Source organism: Alexandromys fortis, unplaced genomic scaffold (genome assembly GCF_014885135.2).
Source record: "Alexandromys fortis isolate MF-2015 unplaced genomic scaffold, M_Fortis_MF-2015_v1.1 scaffold_36, whole genome shotgun sequence".
In the NCBI taxonomy this organism is placed as follows: Eukaryota; Metazoa; Chordata; class Mammalia; order Rodentia; family Cricetidae; genus Alexandromys; species Alexandromys fortis.
In genome coordinates, this window is record NW_026067915.1 from 9930736 (window position 1) to 9943955 (window position 13220).

The window sequence follows — 13220 nt, forward strand, 5'->3', positions numbered from 1 at the left end:
TGAGGCCAGCCTAGGTGCCTAGTGAGTTCTACGACCTTCTGATATTCTGTCTTAAACAATCTCCTAAAAGAGAACAACCAAAAAAACAATTAAAAAAATAAAACCTTCAGCCGGGCTGTGGTGGCGCACGCCTTTAATCCCAGCACTTGGGAGGCAGAGGCAGGTGGATCTCTGTGAGTTCGAGACCAGCCTGGTCTACAAGAGCTAGTTCCAGGACAGGCTCTAGAGTTACAGAGAAACCCTGTCTCAAAAAAAAATAAAATAAAATAAAAATAAAAATAAAAATAAATAAAACCTTCAACCTCAAGATCATCCAGTTCATTATAGTACATTTCCACTTTGTTGTGACAATTGACAATGTTTCTAAACATTTGTGACCCAACAAGCCAAACAAAACAGTCATTTATCTAAACAAACAAATAAAAACAAAGCACATTTGCTGGGTGTGTGCACTCATGCCTTTAGTCCCAGCACTTAGGAGGCAGGCGGATCTGTTTAGTTGGAGGCCTGGTCTACATAGTTCCGGAACAGCCAGGACAACATGTTGAGACTTTCTCTCAAACAATGTTCATTCCATCACTATATAACATAGACTCTTATCTTTTAAAATAAAAAGAAAAATATTTGAGAACAGAGGATAAACAGTATGTACTCTTAGAAGCATTCAGCATTCATTCAACCACTTCTCCCTGGGGGTGGGGGCCACAGACACAGCCGTGTACTTTGATACATGACTACTGAGCACTGGGATTCAACCATAGGAAAAACCGAAACCTTGCAAACTCAGAACAGGGAAGGTCATAGCAAGATAAGGAATATGGCCACCTACTGCTAGCATCTTCATTTATAAGAGGACCAGTCACCTCCCCCCAGATATAAAGAATTTCACCTACCAGAGCCCCCATAGAAGGCTGTATCCTGGAGCCTCCTCAAGAACAAAGCTAGCCCTGTGTTTATACTGCTCTGGGAGAAAAGCTGCAAACCCAAATCTGGGATCCCATAGACTGCTCTGAGAGTGGGAAAGCCTGCACAACCCATGGGAGTCAGATAAGTCTACCTGGGACCTCATAGACATTCTACTATTCCGGCTCAGCACATGGCTGTCTCACAAGTCAGAGTACACAAGAAAACTTTTGCCCAAACCAGCAGGGAGTGCACAGTGGGGATCTGGTGTCATGATGCAGAGGCAAACCATGGGTACTGCCCTCAAGAACCACAGGCATAGCCAGGCCTGTGTACTTTCCCACAGGGACTAAGGTAAAGAGTAGGGTCCTGTATGGTTCACACTATCCCTCTCCCAGGTCTGTATATGGGCTCCAATCTTTAACAAACCAGATGGGGAAAGAGAACCAAGATTTCCCTGATTCTCCCACACACAGGTGTACTGATACTGTGTCAAGCAATGTTGCCCCAGCTCCACTGCCTCCCCTAAGACACACAGCTTAAGGTCCCAAGAGAAACTATGCCCAGTGCCAGCCACATTCTGTTCTGTTTAGCTCCTGGTCAAGTGTCAAGTGTCCCATCCCCAGTAGAGCACAGCTCCAGCTCATAGTTAGGCACATACAGGGTCAGCAGATCTAAAAATCACACAAACTTTGCTTCTACAACACCTACGTGGGTTCCCTAAATTGACCAAGCTGTGCCTTGACAAAATTTGTGTGCTGGTACCATGGGGGTCTCTCTATAAAGTCAGAAAGAAATTTGTACAGTTCTTTAGTAAAAATCTATTAAAACTGAGTCAAGAGATATAAAAACACTTAACAGATCAAGAGCAGGTATCAAAACAAAGCTCTTAACAAAAGGTCTCCCAAGATGCACCTCACCATAAAAAGAGACACTGCTCACTACTCTAGGGTAAAAGGGTGAAAAGGGAATTCTAAGCAAATAGACCTAGGAAACAGACAAGTACTCTTAATATCTGACAAAATAGACTTCGCTCTGTGAGTTCGAGACCAGCCTGGTCTACAGAGCTAGTTCCAGGACAGGCTCCAAAGCCACTGAGAAACCCTGTCTCGAAAAAACAAACAAACAAAAAAATAAAAAAAAAAAAAAAAAAAAAAAAAAAAAAAAAGAGAAAGAAAGAAAGAGAGAGAGAGAGAGAGAGAGAGAGAGAGAGAGAGAGAGAGAGAGAGAGAGAGAGAGAGGAAGAAAATGATCCATCAAGGGGACGTTACAATTTTAAGCATATGCACCAAACAATGAGGTGCTCAAGCTTGAAGAACGAATACCCCTGGAGAGTTAGATTTATCCCAGCATGACAGTAGTGCGTGACTTTAATATCCCTCTCACCAACTGACCGGCCATCCTGACAGAAAAATAAACAGAAATACTGAATTAAATTACTTCATAGGTTAAAAAAACTTAGACATCTGTAGAACATTCTACCCAAATATTGCAGAATATATAGTGTATATTCTAAGAGAATTGCTTGTGTTTTCTCTGGTAACACTGGGATAAAGCTATAGCCAACAGTCCTAGGATCTCTAGAACATATGCAAATTCACGAAGATCAAATAAACTGACGAATACTGAGTGGAGTCATTGAAGAAATCAAAAGGGAACAAAGGTTCCTAGAATTGAATGAAGACAAACCACAACATAGAAAAACCATCAGATGTAGTGAAGAGCAATCCTGAGAAGAAAGCTCACAGATCCGAGCTCCTCCATTAATAATGTAGCAGAGAACACCAGAGAGAAGAGAAATCAGGAGGCAGAGGCAGAGGCAGAGGCAGAGGCAGAGGCAGGTAGATCAGAGTTCCAGGCTAACCAAGGCTACATAGTGAGAGCTTCTCTCAAAACAATCTCTTTTCAGAGAAACCTCAAATAAGTGAATATGCCTGAGAAATAAAACACAGCAACCCCAAAGTCAGATGTAAATAAATCACTAAGATCCAGGCAAAGGGGCCAGTGAGGTAGGTGACTCAGCAGGCAAAGTCACCTACTTTTAATCTAAATTAATTAGATTAAATTAACTAGTTAATCTAAGTTCAGTGAACTGACACCCACAAGAAAAGAGGAGGAAAATGACTCCCACAGGTTGTCCTGACCTTCACACACGCCATGGTATTGTAGGCACATGCATGTACACATACATACACAAATATGTGTGTAATAAAGAGATGGAGGAGAAATTAATGAAATAAAAATAAAAAACTAAGTAAATTACCCAAATCAATAAAATGACAGAAGATAGCCATGATGACAGATATCAGCAAAATTCTGAAACTCATTAGGTTATACCTTAAAAATAAATGCTTTCCAATAAATTAAAAAATAAAAATGGATACATTTCTAAGTGTACATGACCTGCCAAAATTAAATTGAGATATGAACAGGAATGTACACATACATTACCACATACATACACTTGCAAAAAGGTAAAAAACAAAACCATACAAAACAAAAAGATGAACAAATAAATACCTAGGGCCAGATTAATTACCCCAGTGAATTTTTACCAAACCTTCATAGTAAAACTAACACCAATGCTTCTCAAACTACTGTACACCATAGGGACATTAGGAAAAGACATTACCAAACTTTTATGTGTGCGTTCTTTTTTTAGCCTACAGCACCTGATATTCCCAGGTGGCCTCCCATCCAAGTACTAACCAGGCCCGACCCTGCTTAGCTTCCGAGATCAGACGAGATCGGGCGCGTTCAGGGTGGTATGGCCGTAGATGTGTGTGTCTTTCCATGACAGGGTTTCTCTGTTAGCAGTCCTGGCTGTCCTGGAACTCCCTTTGTAGACCAAGTTGGCCTCAACCTCAGAGTTTCACCTGCCTTTGCCTCCCACGTGCTAGGATTAAAGGTGTGCGCCACCACTGCCCCACTTCCAAATTCTTTCTATGAAGCTATTATTACCCAATACCAAAACTAGATAAAAGACATAACAAAAAAAAGGGGGGAGGGAGAGTTGGGGGCTGGAGAGATGGCTCAGAGGTTAAGAGCACTGGCTGCTCTTGCAGAGGTCCCCAGTTCAATTCCCAGCAACCACATGGTGGCTCACAACCATTTGTAATGATATCTGGTGCCCTCTTCTGGCCTGCGGGGATACATGCAGGCAGAACACTTGATACATAATAAACCTTATAAAAAAAAAAAGGCGAGGAGCTGGAGAGATGGCTCAGAGGTTAAGAGCACTGGCGGCTCTTCCAGAGGTCCTGAGTTCAATTCCCAGCAACCACATGGTGGTTCACAACCATCTGTAATGAGATCTAGTGCCCTCTTCTGGCCTGTAAGTATACATGCAAGCAGAACACTGTATATGCAATAAATAAAGATTAAAAAAAGGCGGTATGGGGGGGGAGAGTAACAGTCAATCCCCCTGTTGAACATAAATACATAAATTCTCAACAAAATACTTGCAAACAAAATTCAAGAGTACACCAGGGGGCTGGAAAAACGGCTCAGCGGTTATGAGAATACTATTCTTCCAGAAGACTCAAGTTCAGTTTCCAGTACCTACATAGGGTAATCACAACTGTCTTGTAACTTCAGCTCCACGGTATCTGACTCCCTCTTCTGGCCTCTACAGGCACCTGCACTCATGTGCATGTACCTGCCCCCATAGAAATCATTTAAAAATAGTCTTAGAAAAAGAATATACCAAGCTGAATGGTGGTGGCTTACACCTTTAATCTGAGCACTTGGGAGGAGGCAGGTGGATTTCTTGAGTTCAAGGCCAGCTTAGTCAAGGCCAGCTTAGTCAATAGACTTCCAGGACAGCCATAGAGTGAGTGAGTGAGTTCCAGGATAGCCAGGGCTATGCAGAGAAACCCTGTCTCGGGGAAATAGAAAAAAAAAAAAACCAAAAAGATCACACCCACAATCAAGTTGGCTTTATTATAAAGATGCACACATGGTTTAATATATATAAAATCAGTAACTGTTATAAATTATAATAGTAGACTGGAGGATAGAAATCGAATGTCAGTAAGTCCTGAAGAAACTCAGAATAGAAGGAACATATTTCAACACAATGAGGGTTGTTTTTTGACAAACTGTCCTCGTTAGTTTTTGTTTATTGGTGGTGATTCTGTGTGTGTAAAACTTGACACAAGCTATCTGAGGAGAGGAAGCTTGATTGGAAAACCATCTCCATCAGATTGCTTCTAAGCAAGTCTGGAGGGCACTTTCCTGACTAATCAGTGTGGGAGGGCTTGGCCCTTGTGGGCAGTGCCACTCCTGGGCAGGTGGTACTGAGTGGTATTAGAACTGAGCAAGCCATGGAGTATCCGGAAATGGATAAGCAGAACTGTCAAATCTTGCCAAGACAGGGTAAGACGGTGTTGAAAATTTTCTTGCCTTTAAAAACAATCTGTCAGTTATTCTAGGCCTTAGCCAAAGTTGGTTGCTTCAAAGTTGCAAATGTGACTTTGGGTGATTGCCCAGGCAGCCAGTTGTCTCTGTGATTTGTTGCATGTTTTGGAAATTGTTTAATTGCACTTCCTAATTACTCAGGTAATATTATTTCCCTTCTCGGATCTTCGATGGGGTTGAAGACTAGATGAATGTAGTTACTTTCCTCTCATGACTTGGCCAAGTTATTTATAAGACTTAAGCTAGTTAGAATAGGATATTTGTTCTTATTGTATAAAACTTTTTAGTAGCATTAGAACTCTTATTTAAACAAAAGGGGGAGGTGCTGTGGGAAGGTGTATAGCTCGCAATTACCCGCCTACTGGGGCATGGCCTCGGACTATTTACCTGGATGTGGAAGGCATCCGGCCCCTTCCTCTCTGCTTCCCCCTGGGCCCATTTACTGTTTGGTTTGCTTTGGATCTGATTTTCATCCATCGTTCAAACAGAGAATCCTGACTAAGTTTTACCCCTTAATAAACATTGGTCTATTTCTTAGGTCTGAGCTAGTGTGGGATTCCTTTTCTCATAAGCGTCCGATCTCTCCGCCTTCACCCATCCAGTCTCGCGGCCCTTTGCACTACTCACCTGCTTCTTTTTTGTTTTGTTTTGTTTTGTTTTTCAAGACAGGGTTTCTCTGTAGCTTTGGTGCCTGTCCTGGAACTAGCTCTTGTAGACCAGGCTGGCCTCGAACTCACAGAGATCTGCCTGCCTCTGCCTCCCGAGTGCTGGGATTAAAGGTGTGCGTCCCCACCGCCCGGCTCCTAACTCACTATTCTGTTTCTTACTCTCACTGTGCTCTGCTCTCGTACTGTCTCCACTTCTCCCTCTCGCTCCCCTGCTCCCCGAGCTCTGGCCATGACCAGCCTGCTGGCCATGTTCAGATTCCCTCCTCTCTCTGCTCTGGACTCTAAGATGCTTCTGGCTGTTCTCTCATATCTATAATAAAACCATAGTCATACAAGCAGTCACATCCGCAGTTCCTTTACTGTTCCCTCTTGGATGCCCTCAAAGCATTTCCAGCAATATCAGAAACAAGACAAGGAGAGCCACGCTTGTTCCGCTCTTAACACACTATGGTATTGTTTTAGCCAGAGTAATAAGCCAAGAGAAGCAAACAAAAGCAATGCCAATAGGAAAGGGAGAAGCTAAAGTAGCCTTATTTGGTGATTCTGCTAGCTCTCATAGACTACACTGGCCTCAAACTCAGAGACCTTCCTGCCTCTGCCTCTTGAGTACTGGGATTAAAGGCATGCACTACCACCACCCAGCTGTGATTCTGTACTTAAGAGACCCTGAAGACTCTACCAGAAAACTCTTAGGACTGAAAAGCTCCCAGCAAATTGACAGGCTACAAAATTAACATCAAACAAAACAAACCAGTGGCCTTCCTCTTAGCAATAAACAAAGCGAAGGAGCAAGTAAGGAAGCACAGCCTCAAGACAACAACCAAACCTGGAGAACGGGGCTGGAGCAGTGGTTCAGCAGTTAAGAGCAGTCACTGCGCTTGCAGAGGACCCCAGGTGGGTTCGCAGAGCCTACCCAACATCCCACAGCCCTCTCTGGCTTCTGCCAGCCCCCAGTCGTAAACTCACAGGCACACACACATATAAAATAAAAAAGAAATATCCAAAAAAAATTATATATGAGTGTAAACCTAACTGAGTAAGTGAAAGCTTCTAAAATGAAAACTTTAAGACATGGAGAGGCCCCAGAGGATGAATCAAGCAGGGAACCTGGGTTCAGGGCCCAGCACCCAAAGTTTACAACCATCTGTAATTACAGTTCTAAGGAATCTGACTCCCTCCTGTGGCTTCCACAGGCACCAGGCACACAGGTGACACACATTCATATATTCAGGAAAAACACCACTTGTACACATAAAATGAATAAATCTTAAAAAAAAAAAAAAAAGGACGAAACCAAGAGTGGTGGTGCACACCTTAAACCCAGCGCTGGGGAGGCAGAAGCAGGTCAGTCTGCATCCGGAGTTCCAGGGCAGCGCGGGCTGCACAAGGAGACCCGTCTCTGCAACAAGAGATGAATTCAGGATTCAGGTCTAGGTCCTCCTAGCTGCTCCTGGGCCAGACTCACCTCTTGAAGATCCCAGGCGAAAAGGCGGAGTCAAGGATATTACCAAGCAGACAACCGATCTTCCTTGTCCTTCTCTGGTCAAGCCACTCCCCGAGAGATAGTTCACATTACCCAATCCTGCAAGGAAACCCCAACAATATTTGGACACTAGATACTTGAGGAGTGACTCAAAAAGGTTGGTTTCCATTTCCCTCTCTCTTTGCAGGAAGGCTGGGGTAACAGCTGTGGAAGGAGGAAGAGAGGCAGCCAAAAAAGCTGCAAGTTGGCCTCTGACTCAGATTTTTTACTCTTTCATCTGTTTCTAGAGATACCAAGTGGTTCCTGGGGACTCCTAGAATCCCATAAACCCTAATCCCAGCCCTCATTTGGAAGCAGAAAGAGCCAAAATTCAAAGTCATTGTTGTTTCCTATATATGGGGAATTTGACATCAGCCTTTGGTACATGAGACCCTTTCTTAAAAAAAAAAAAAAAGAAAGAAAAAAAAAAAAAAGCCAGGCGTGGCGGTATATACACTTCCAGTCCCAGGAAAGAGGCAGATCTCAAGTCTGAAGCCAGCCTGGTCCACATATCGAGTTCCAGGCCAGTTTACGTGATGAGGCCTTGTCTCGAACAACAAGACTTTCCATCAGGAGAATGGATCCCACAAGTTGTCTTCTGACATACACATGTGTATTACATAATCACATATGCACATGCTAAGAACAATGTAAAAATTAAAGTAGTTCCCCATCAGAAAACTGTCAAGGAGGTTTTGAGGGAAAGGGAAATAACAGCTTATGCTATTTAGTAATTTTCCAATTCAATTTTCTGTATATTGTGGGGAGGGTAGGAAGGCTCTGGAGAAATGGGGAGATAGGGCTGGGCTGGCTTTACGCTGTTACCCCATCACTCTGGGTCTTTCCTCAGATCACAGGAGACAAGAATCAGGGCTGGTTCCACGGCTAGACGGCAACCTCAGCCATTAAATTCCAGTTTCCCTCCTCTTATCCGGTGAGAATATGAGACTGTATAGATTGGGGGAAATACCGACTGGGTGTCCATACCGAAGTCCCCAAGTATTTCTTTGTAGATGAAGTCTTCTGGCTTGGCCCGGGTCATAGAGTGTTCTTGCCTAGTTTGGCGAAGGAAGAATTGCTTCCAACTGCTTCCTGTGCGTTCAGGAGTTCTAGGCGGATGTCACAACAGGGCCATCTTTTCAGACACAGCTTCCTGCAAGGCACAGTCACGACATCCCAGTCAGGTCACCTCCTCGGAGCCCCTGTCTTCTTGAGTGACTCAGAAGCCCCGTCCTGCCCCTTTCTTTACCTCCACAGGAGATCACTGCCTGAAACCTCAGGCCAGCTCTGCAGAAGAGAAAGGAGTCCTTAAGGCAGTCAGTAAGCCTCCCTCCTGCTCTGTTTGTTCTGTGCTGGGCCGGCCTACACAGGTTCATCAAATGCAGTCTCAGCTCTCCAGGCTTGGAGGAAGGAGGGCCAGTTCCCAAACCTTTGACTTGGGAGCCTCAAGGGTCTCACATATCAGCGGCACAACTCCACCCATCAGCTTGTTCCTTTAATTTAGCAGAATTTTGTTGTTACCATTACTGTTTTGCAACAGGGTCTCTCGTAGCCTATGACGGCTTTAAATTCACCACTTAGCTGACTATGACCCGACCTTCTGGTCCTCTTGCTTCTGCCTCCCACGTGCTTCCATTACGGGGTGCGCGCCAGCACGCCTGGCTCATTTACCAGGATTTGAGGTCTTCAGAGCGGATGATGCTAGCCCACGCTAGCCCACAAACCCTCAGCGTATCCCTTTGCTGTCCTGTAGCTCCCAGTGGTGAAGAGAAGCAAATGAGTCCCTGAGCTGCGAGCTAGTGCGTCGGAGCCGAATGGACAGGGCTGAATAAAGTCAGTTTAAGGAGTGAAGAAAGGCTGTGAGGGTGACGCTGGGGTAGCTAACTCCGTGGCTGGGGGGAGGGGAAGGCCAATGGGGCCTTTTGTAGGAATATACAAACTGGAGGCGTTCAGGCCCAGAAATGGTCAATTAGACAGCGGGAAGAAGGCGGAGAGTCTTTACCTTGTTCACCTGGGCAGCCTGGAGCAAGCTGAAGGCGTGCAGATAGGAGAAGATTTCCCATAAAGACACACTAGGCAAAAAAAATCTCCATCTTTCCTGGCCTAAGCCCACACTTGCTCTTCTCCCTGACTTGCTCTGGTTTTAAAGGCTTGGCCAAAGATGGCAGCATTTCGTGGGATTGCCACCTGCAGCTTGTGAGGCTTTGATTGAAGTCAGCTGCGGGCCTGTAGGCTCTCAGCCTGATGTACTTGCCAGAACTTTCTACAAAATATCAAGTAACACGCTCATTTTTAACAGGTTCAGTTGATTATGTGACGCCCATTAGGAGGTAGGGAATCTGTTTTTCATGCTGATGGCTACCTCGAGAACGGAATTAGACCGGTAGCGTCTCCCTCTCAGTGCTAATACAGCCCCTGAGATTTTTCATGTGTGTACTTAGCTTTCTAGTAGAAAGGGGCACCCGAGGAAGACACCTGAAGCCTGCTGCTGACCTCTGAGCACACACGTGCGAACGCGCGTGCACACACACGCACATGCACACGTGCACTCATGTATATAGCCACTTACACATCACTGCACATGAATTCCAATTCAGCCTAGGCTAAAGAATGAAACTTTGTCTCAGAAAAGAAAACCAAAAGCCTCGTGCTGATTTTATTCAAGCATATATTACTAATCAGAAATCAGAATATGTTTTTGTTCCATTTTGTTACATTCTGTGCATCTGCAGGGTAGAGCGTGTGTCCTGGACCCTAGAGAGATGGGCTCCTTTGTCCTTTAAGACAAAAACTCAAAGAAACCAGTACAAACTGGAGTGTGCACACACATAAACATATGCATATATGCACACACATAGGCACATGCATGCACACATATACACTATGGTCTTATGCATATACACGAAGACACATGCACACATACAACATAGGTCATAGGCATGGCATATATACACATAGACATGCTTTTTAGACTATGCTGTCCACTGATTCAGACTGAAAATAATTTTGAGGACTGCAGACGCCACCACTGGCTTTGCTACCACAGAGTCGGAGGTTAGAACGTGAAGTGCCCTGAGAAGCCAAAGCAGCAGAAGACAGGGCTACAGGTCACAGTACAGGCCCTAGGAGGAGCTAAATGCCTCCTGTGCTATACTTTTGTCAGTTTCCTTCCTTCCTTCTTCCTTTCTTCTTCCTTCCTTCCTTCCTTTCCTTCTTTTCTCTCTCCTTTATTTTATTTTGAGAAAGGGTCTCATTATCTAGCCCTGGCTGACTAGCCTGGAACTTGATATATAGACTAGGCTGGCCTCAGACTCAGAGATCTGTCTCTGCCTCCCAAGTGCTGGATTGAAAGGTGTGCACCACCATGCCTGGCTTTGAATTTTCTGTTTGCATGTTTGCTGAGCCAGAGGATGGTTCTGACCTCCTTTTCTGAGTACCTGTTCAACAAGAAGCTGTTATTACTCCTTATAACAACATGAGGCACTGCTACCCCAAACCCCTTAGCAACAGACATTTTCCACCCACGTGCAAGATTTGATTAGTTTTACAGTGTATACTTGCTTAAGGTTTTTTTGGTGTGTGATTGATTGAGATAGGGTGCCATCCTATGACCCAGACTGGCCTAGAATTCAAACATGAAAGCCTCCTGCCTGCAGAAGCCAGAAGAGGGCATTGGATCTTCTGGAACTGGAGTTACAGATAGTTGTGAACTGCCATGTGGGTGCTGGGAATTGAACCTAGAGTCTTGGAAGAGCAGTCAGTGTTCTTGACCACTGAGCCATCTCTCCAGTCCCTAAAGAAATTAGTTGTATTGAGACCAGTAGTTCCACTGACGGGCCATCCAGCAACGTCACCATCAAGTGACTAGAGAGACGGGCTGAGAAACGTTTTCTGTGGCCCTGATAGTCGGCACACGGTGAGAGCAGAAGATGGTCATTGCTCTAGCTTCCTGAGGCACATTAACAAATAAGTGTAAATGAGATGGGGTATGTGGGAAAAATACATTCTCTCCCAGGTCTGGTCACTGCTTGTCCAAAACCGGCAGGGCCCTGGGTCTTCTGTAAGAGCAGCATATGCTCTCAATTGCTTACCCATCCCCCATCCCACCTCACACCTTTGTCGTCAAAGGTGATACAAGTTCCAGGGTTTGGGGCATGGCTGTATCTTTTAGAAGGCATTGCCAATCAATCACCGCAGCTATTGAATAAAGACACATTTGCATGTTCACTTTGGTTGGGATAGCATAATAACCACTTCAACAACATCAGCGAGGGGCTCTGAGCAAGAAAGCACCCAGGTTCTTAACCCACTCCTGATGCAAGCAGCTGTGACCTTGCTGAGGGCAGCAGGAAGCCGGCTTTGCAGATGCTGATAATGGACTTGCGGCTTTACCAAGCTGTTGCCCTCACAATCTTCCACTTCCATGTAAAAAGTCTGGCTACTCTGCAGTTCCATAAAGAGAGAGCAAATCAAGAGATTTTACAGAGAGACAGGAAGAAGGATGCCTGAGCTCAGATTCTGCAGCAGACATATGAATACAGAAGAATCTGAGGATGACTGCAGCCCGGGACACCACCTAACTGCAACCATGCCAGACCTTGTCCTGGCTAGTTTTACATCAGCTTGACAGAAGCTTGAGTCCTCTGAGAGGAGGGAACCTCAACTTAGAAAATGCCTCCAAATGGGCTGGAGAGATGGCTCAGTGGTTAAGAGCACTGCCTGCTCTTCCAAAGGTCCTGAGTTCAATTCCCCGCAACAACATGGTGGCTCACAACCATCTGTAAAGAGGTCTGGTGCCCTCTTCTGGCCAGTAGACATACACACAGACAGAATATTGTATACATAATAAATAAATAATTTTTTTTAAAAAAAGAAAATGCCTCCAAATTATTGACCATAGGCAAGCCTGTGATTGATGGGGGAGGACCCAGGCCATTATGGGTGATACCATCCCTGGGTTGGTGGTCCTGGGTTAGGTTGAACAAGCCAGTAAGCAGCACACCTCCATGGCCTCTGTATCAGCTCCTGCCTCTTGATCTGTTTAAGTTCCTGTCCTGACTTCCTTCAATCATGGACTGCAATCTGGAAGTGGGAGTCAAATAAACCTTTTCCCCCACTTTGCTTTTGTCCATGGTGTTTGATTGAAGTAATAGAAACCCTGCCTAGGACAAACCCTAAGCAAACACTCTCCTACTCTGACCTGTTGACTGCAAGATACGCAAGCAAAATGACGGTGCAGCCAATGGTTTTGAAGTAATGTGCCAATAGAAACAAAATATTTTGAAGTTAAAGTCAGCTAGATTTGGTGATAGACTAAATATGTAGCAAGGGAGAGAAAGACAAGATGACTCTAAGAATTTGGCGTTAGCCGGGCAGTGGTGGCGCACGCCTTTAATCCCAGCACTTGGGAGGCAGAGGCAGGCAGATCTCTGTGAGTTCGAGACCAGCCTGGTCTACAAGAGCTAGTTCCAGGACAGGCTCCAAAGCCACAGAGAAACCCTGTCTCGAAAAACCAAAAAAAAAAAAAAAAAAAAAGAATTTGGCGTTAGTAGCAGGTGCAAAAACTCACGTGGGCAACTGTACCTTTTCAATAAAGTTACCAAGGTCATTCCATAAGGAAAATGGTAATCTTCTCAACAATGACTATATTAAACCTAAGTATCTATAAAGTTAGGAGCCAAGCGGTGGTGACGCACACTTTAATCCCA

The 13220-nt window shown here is 44.8% G+C and overlaps 1 protein-coding gene and 1 non-coding gene across 2 annotated transcripts in view; both read right to left on the reverse strand.

Annotated features, from left to right (window-relative positions):
* Fbxw12 (F-box and WD repeat domain containing 12) overlaps positions 1 to 11690 on the reverse strand; it is a 35335-nt gene extending 23645 nt beyond the window's left edge. Inside the window, 7 exon segments of the mRNA XM_050139546.1 lie at positions 7456 to 7482; positions 7484 to 7572; positions 8500 to 8599; positions 8602 to 8665; positions 8762 to 8799; positions 9515 to 9649; positions 11604 to 11690. Of these exon segments, the coding sequence (XP_049995503.1) occupies positions 7456 to 7482; positions 7484 to 7572; positions 8500 to 8599; positions 8602 to 8665; positions 8762 to 8799; positions 9515 to 9649; positions 11604 to 11690 (540 nt within the window).
* LOC126500057 (5S ribosomal RNA) lies at positions 3564 to 3682 on the reverse strand. Its single transcript, XR_007591237.1, has one exon. It is a non-coding gene; the product is annotated as a 5S ribosomal RNA (ribosomal RNA).
* Positions 11691 to 13220: the final 1530 nt, after the last annotated feature.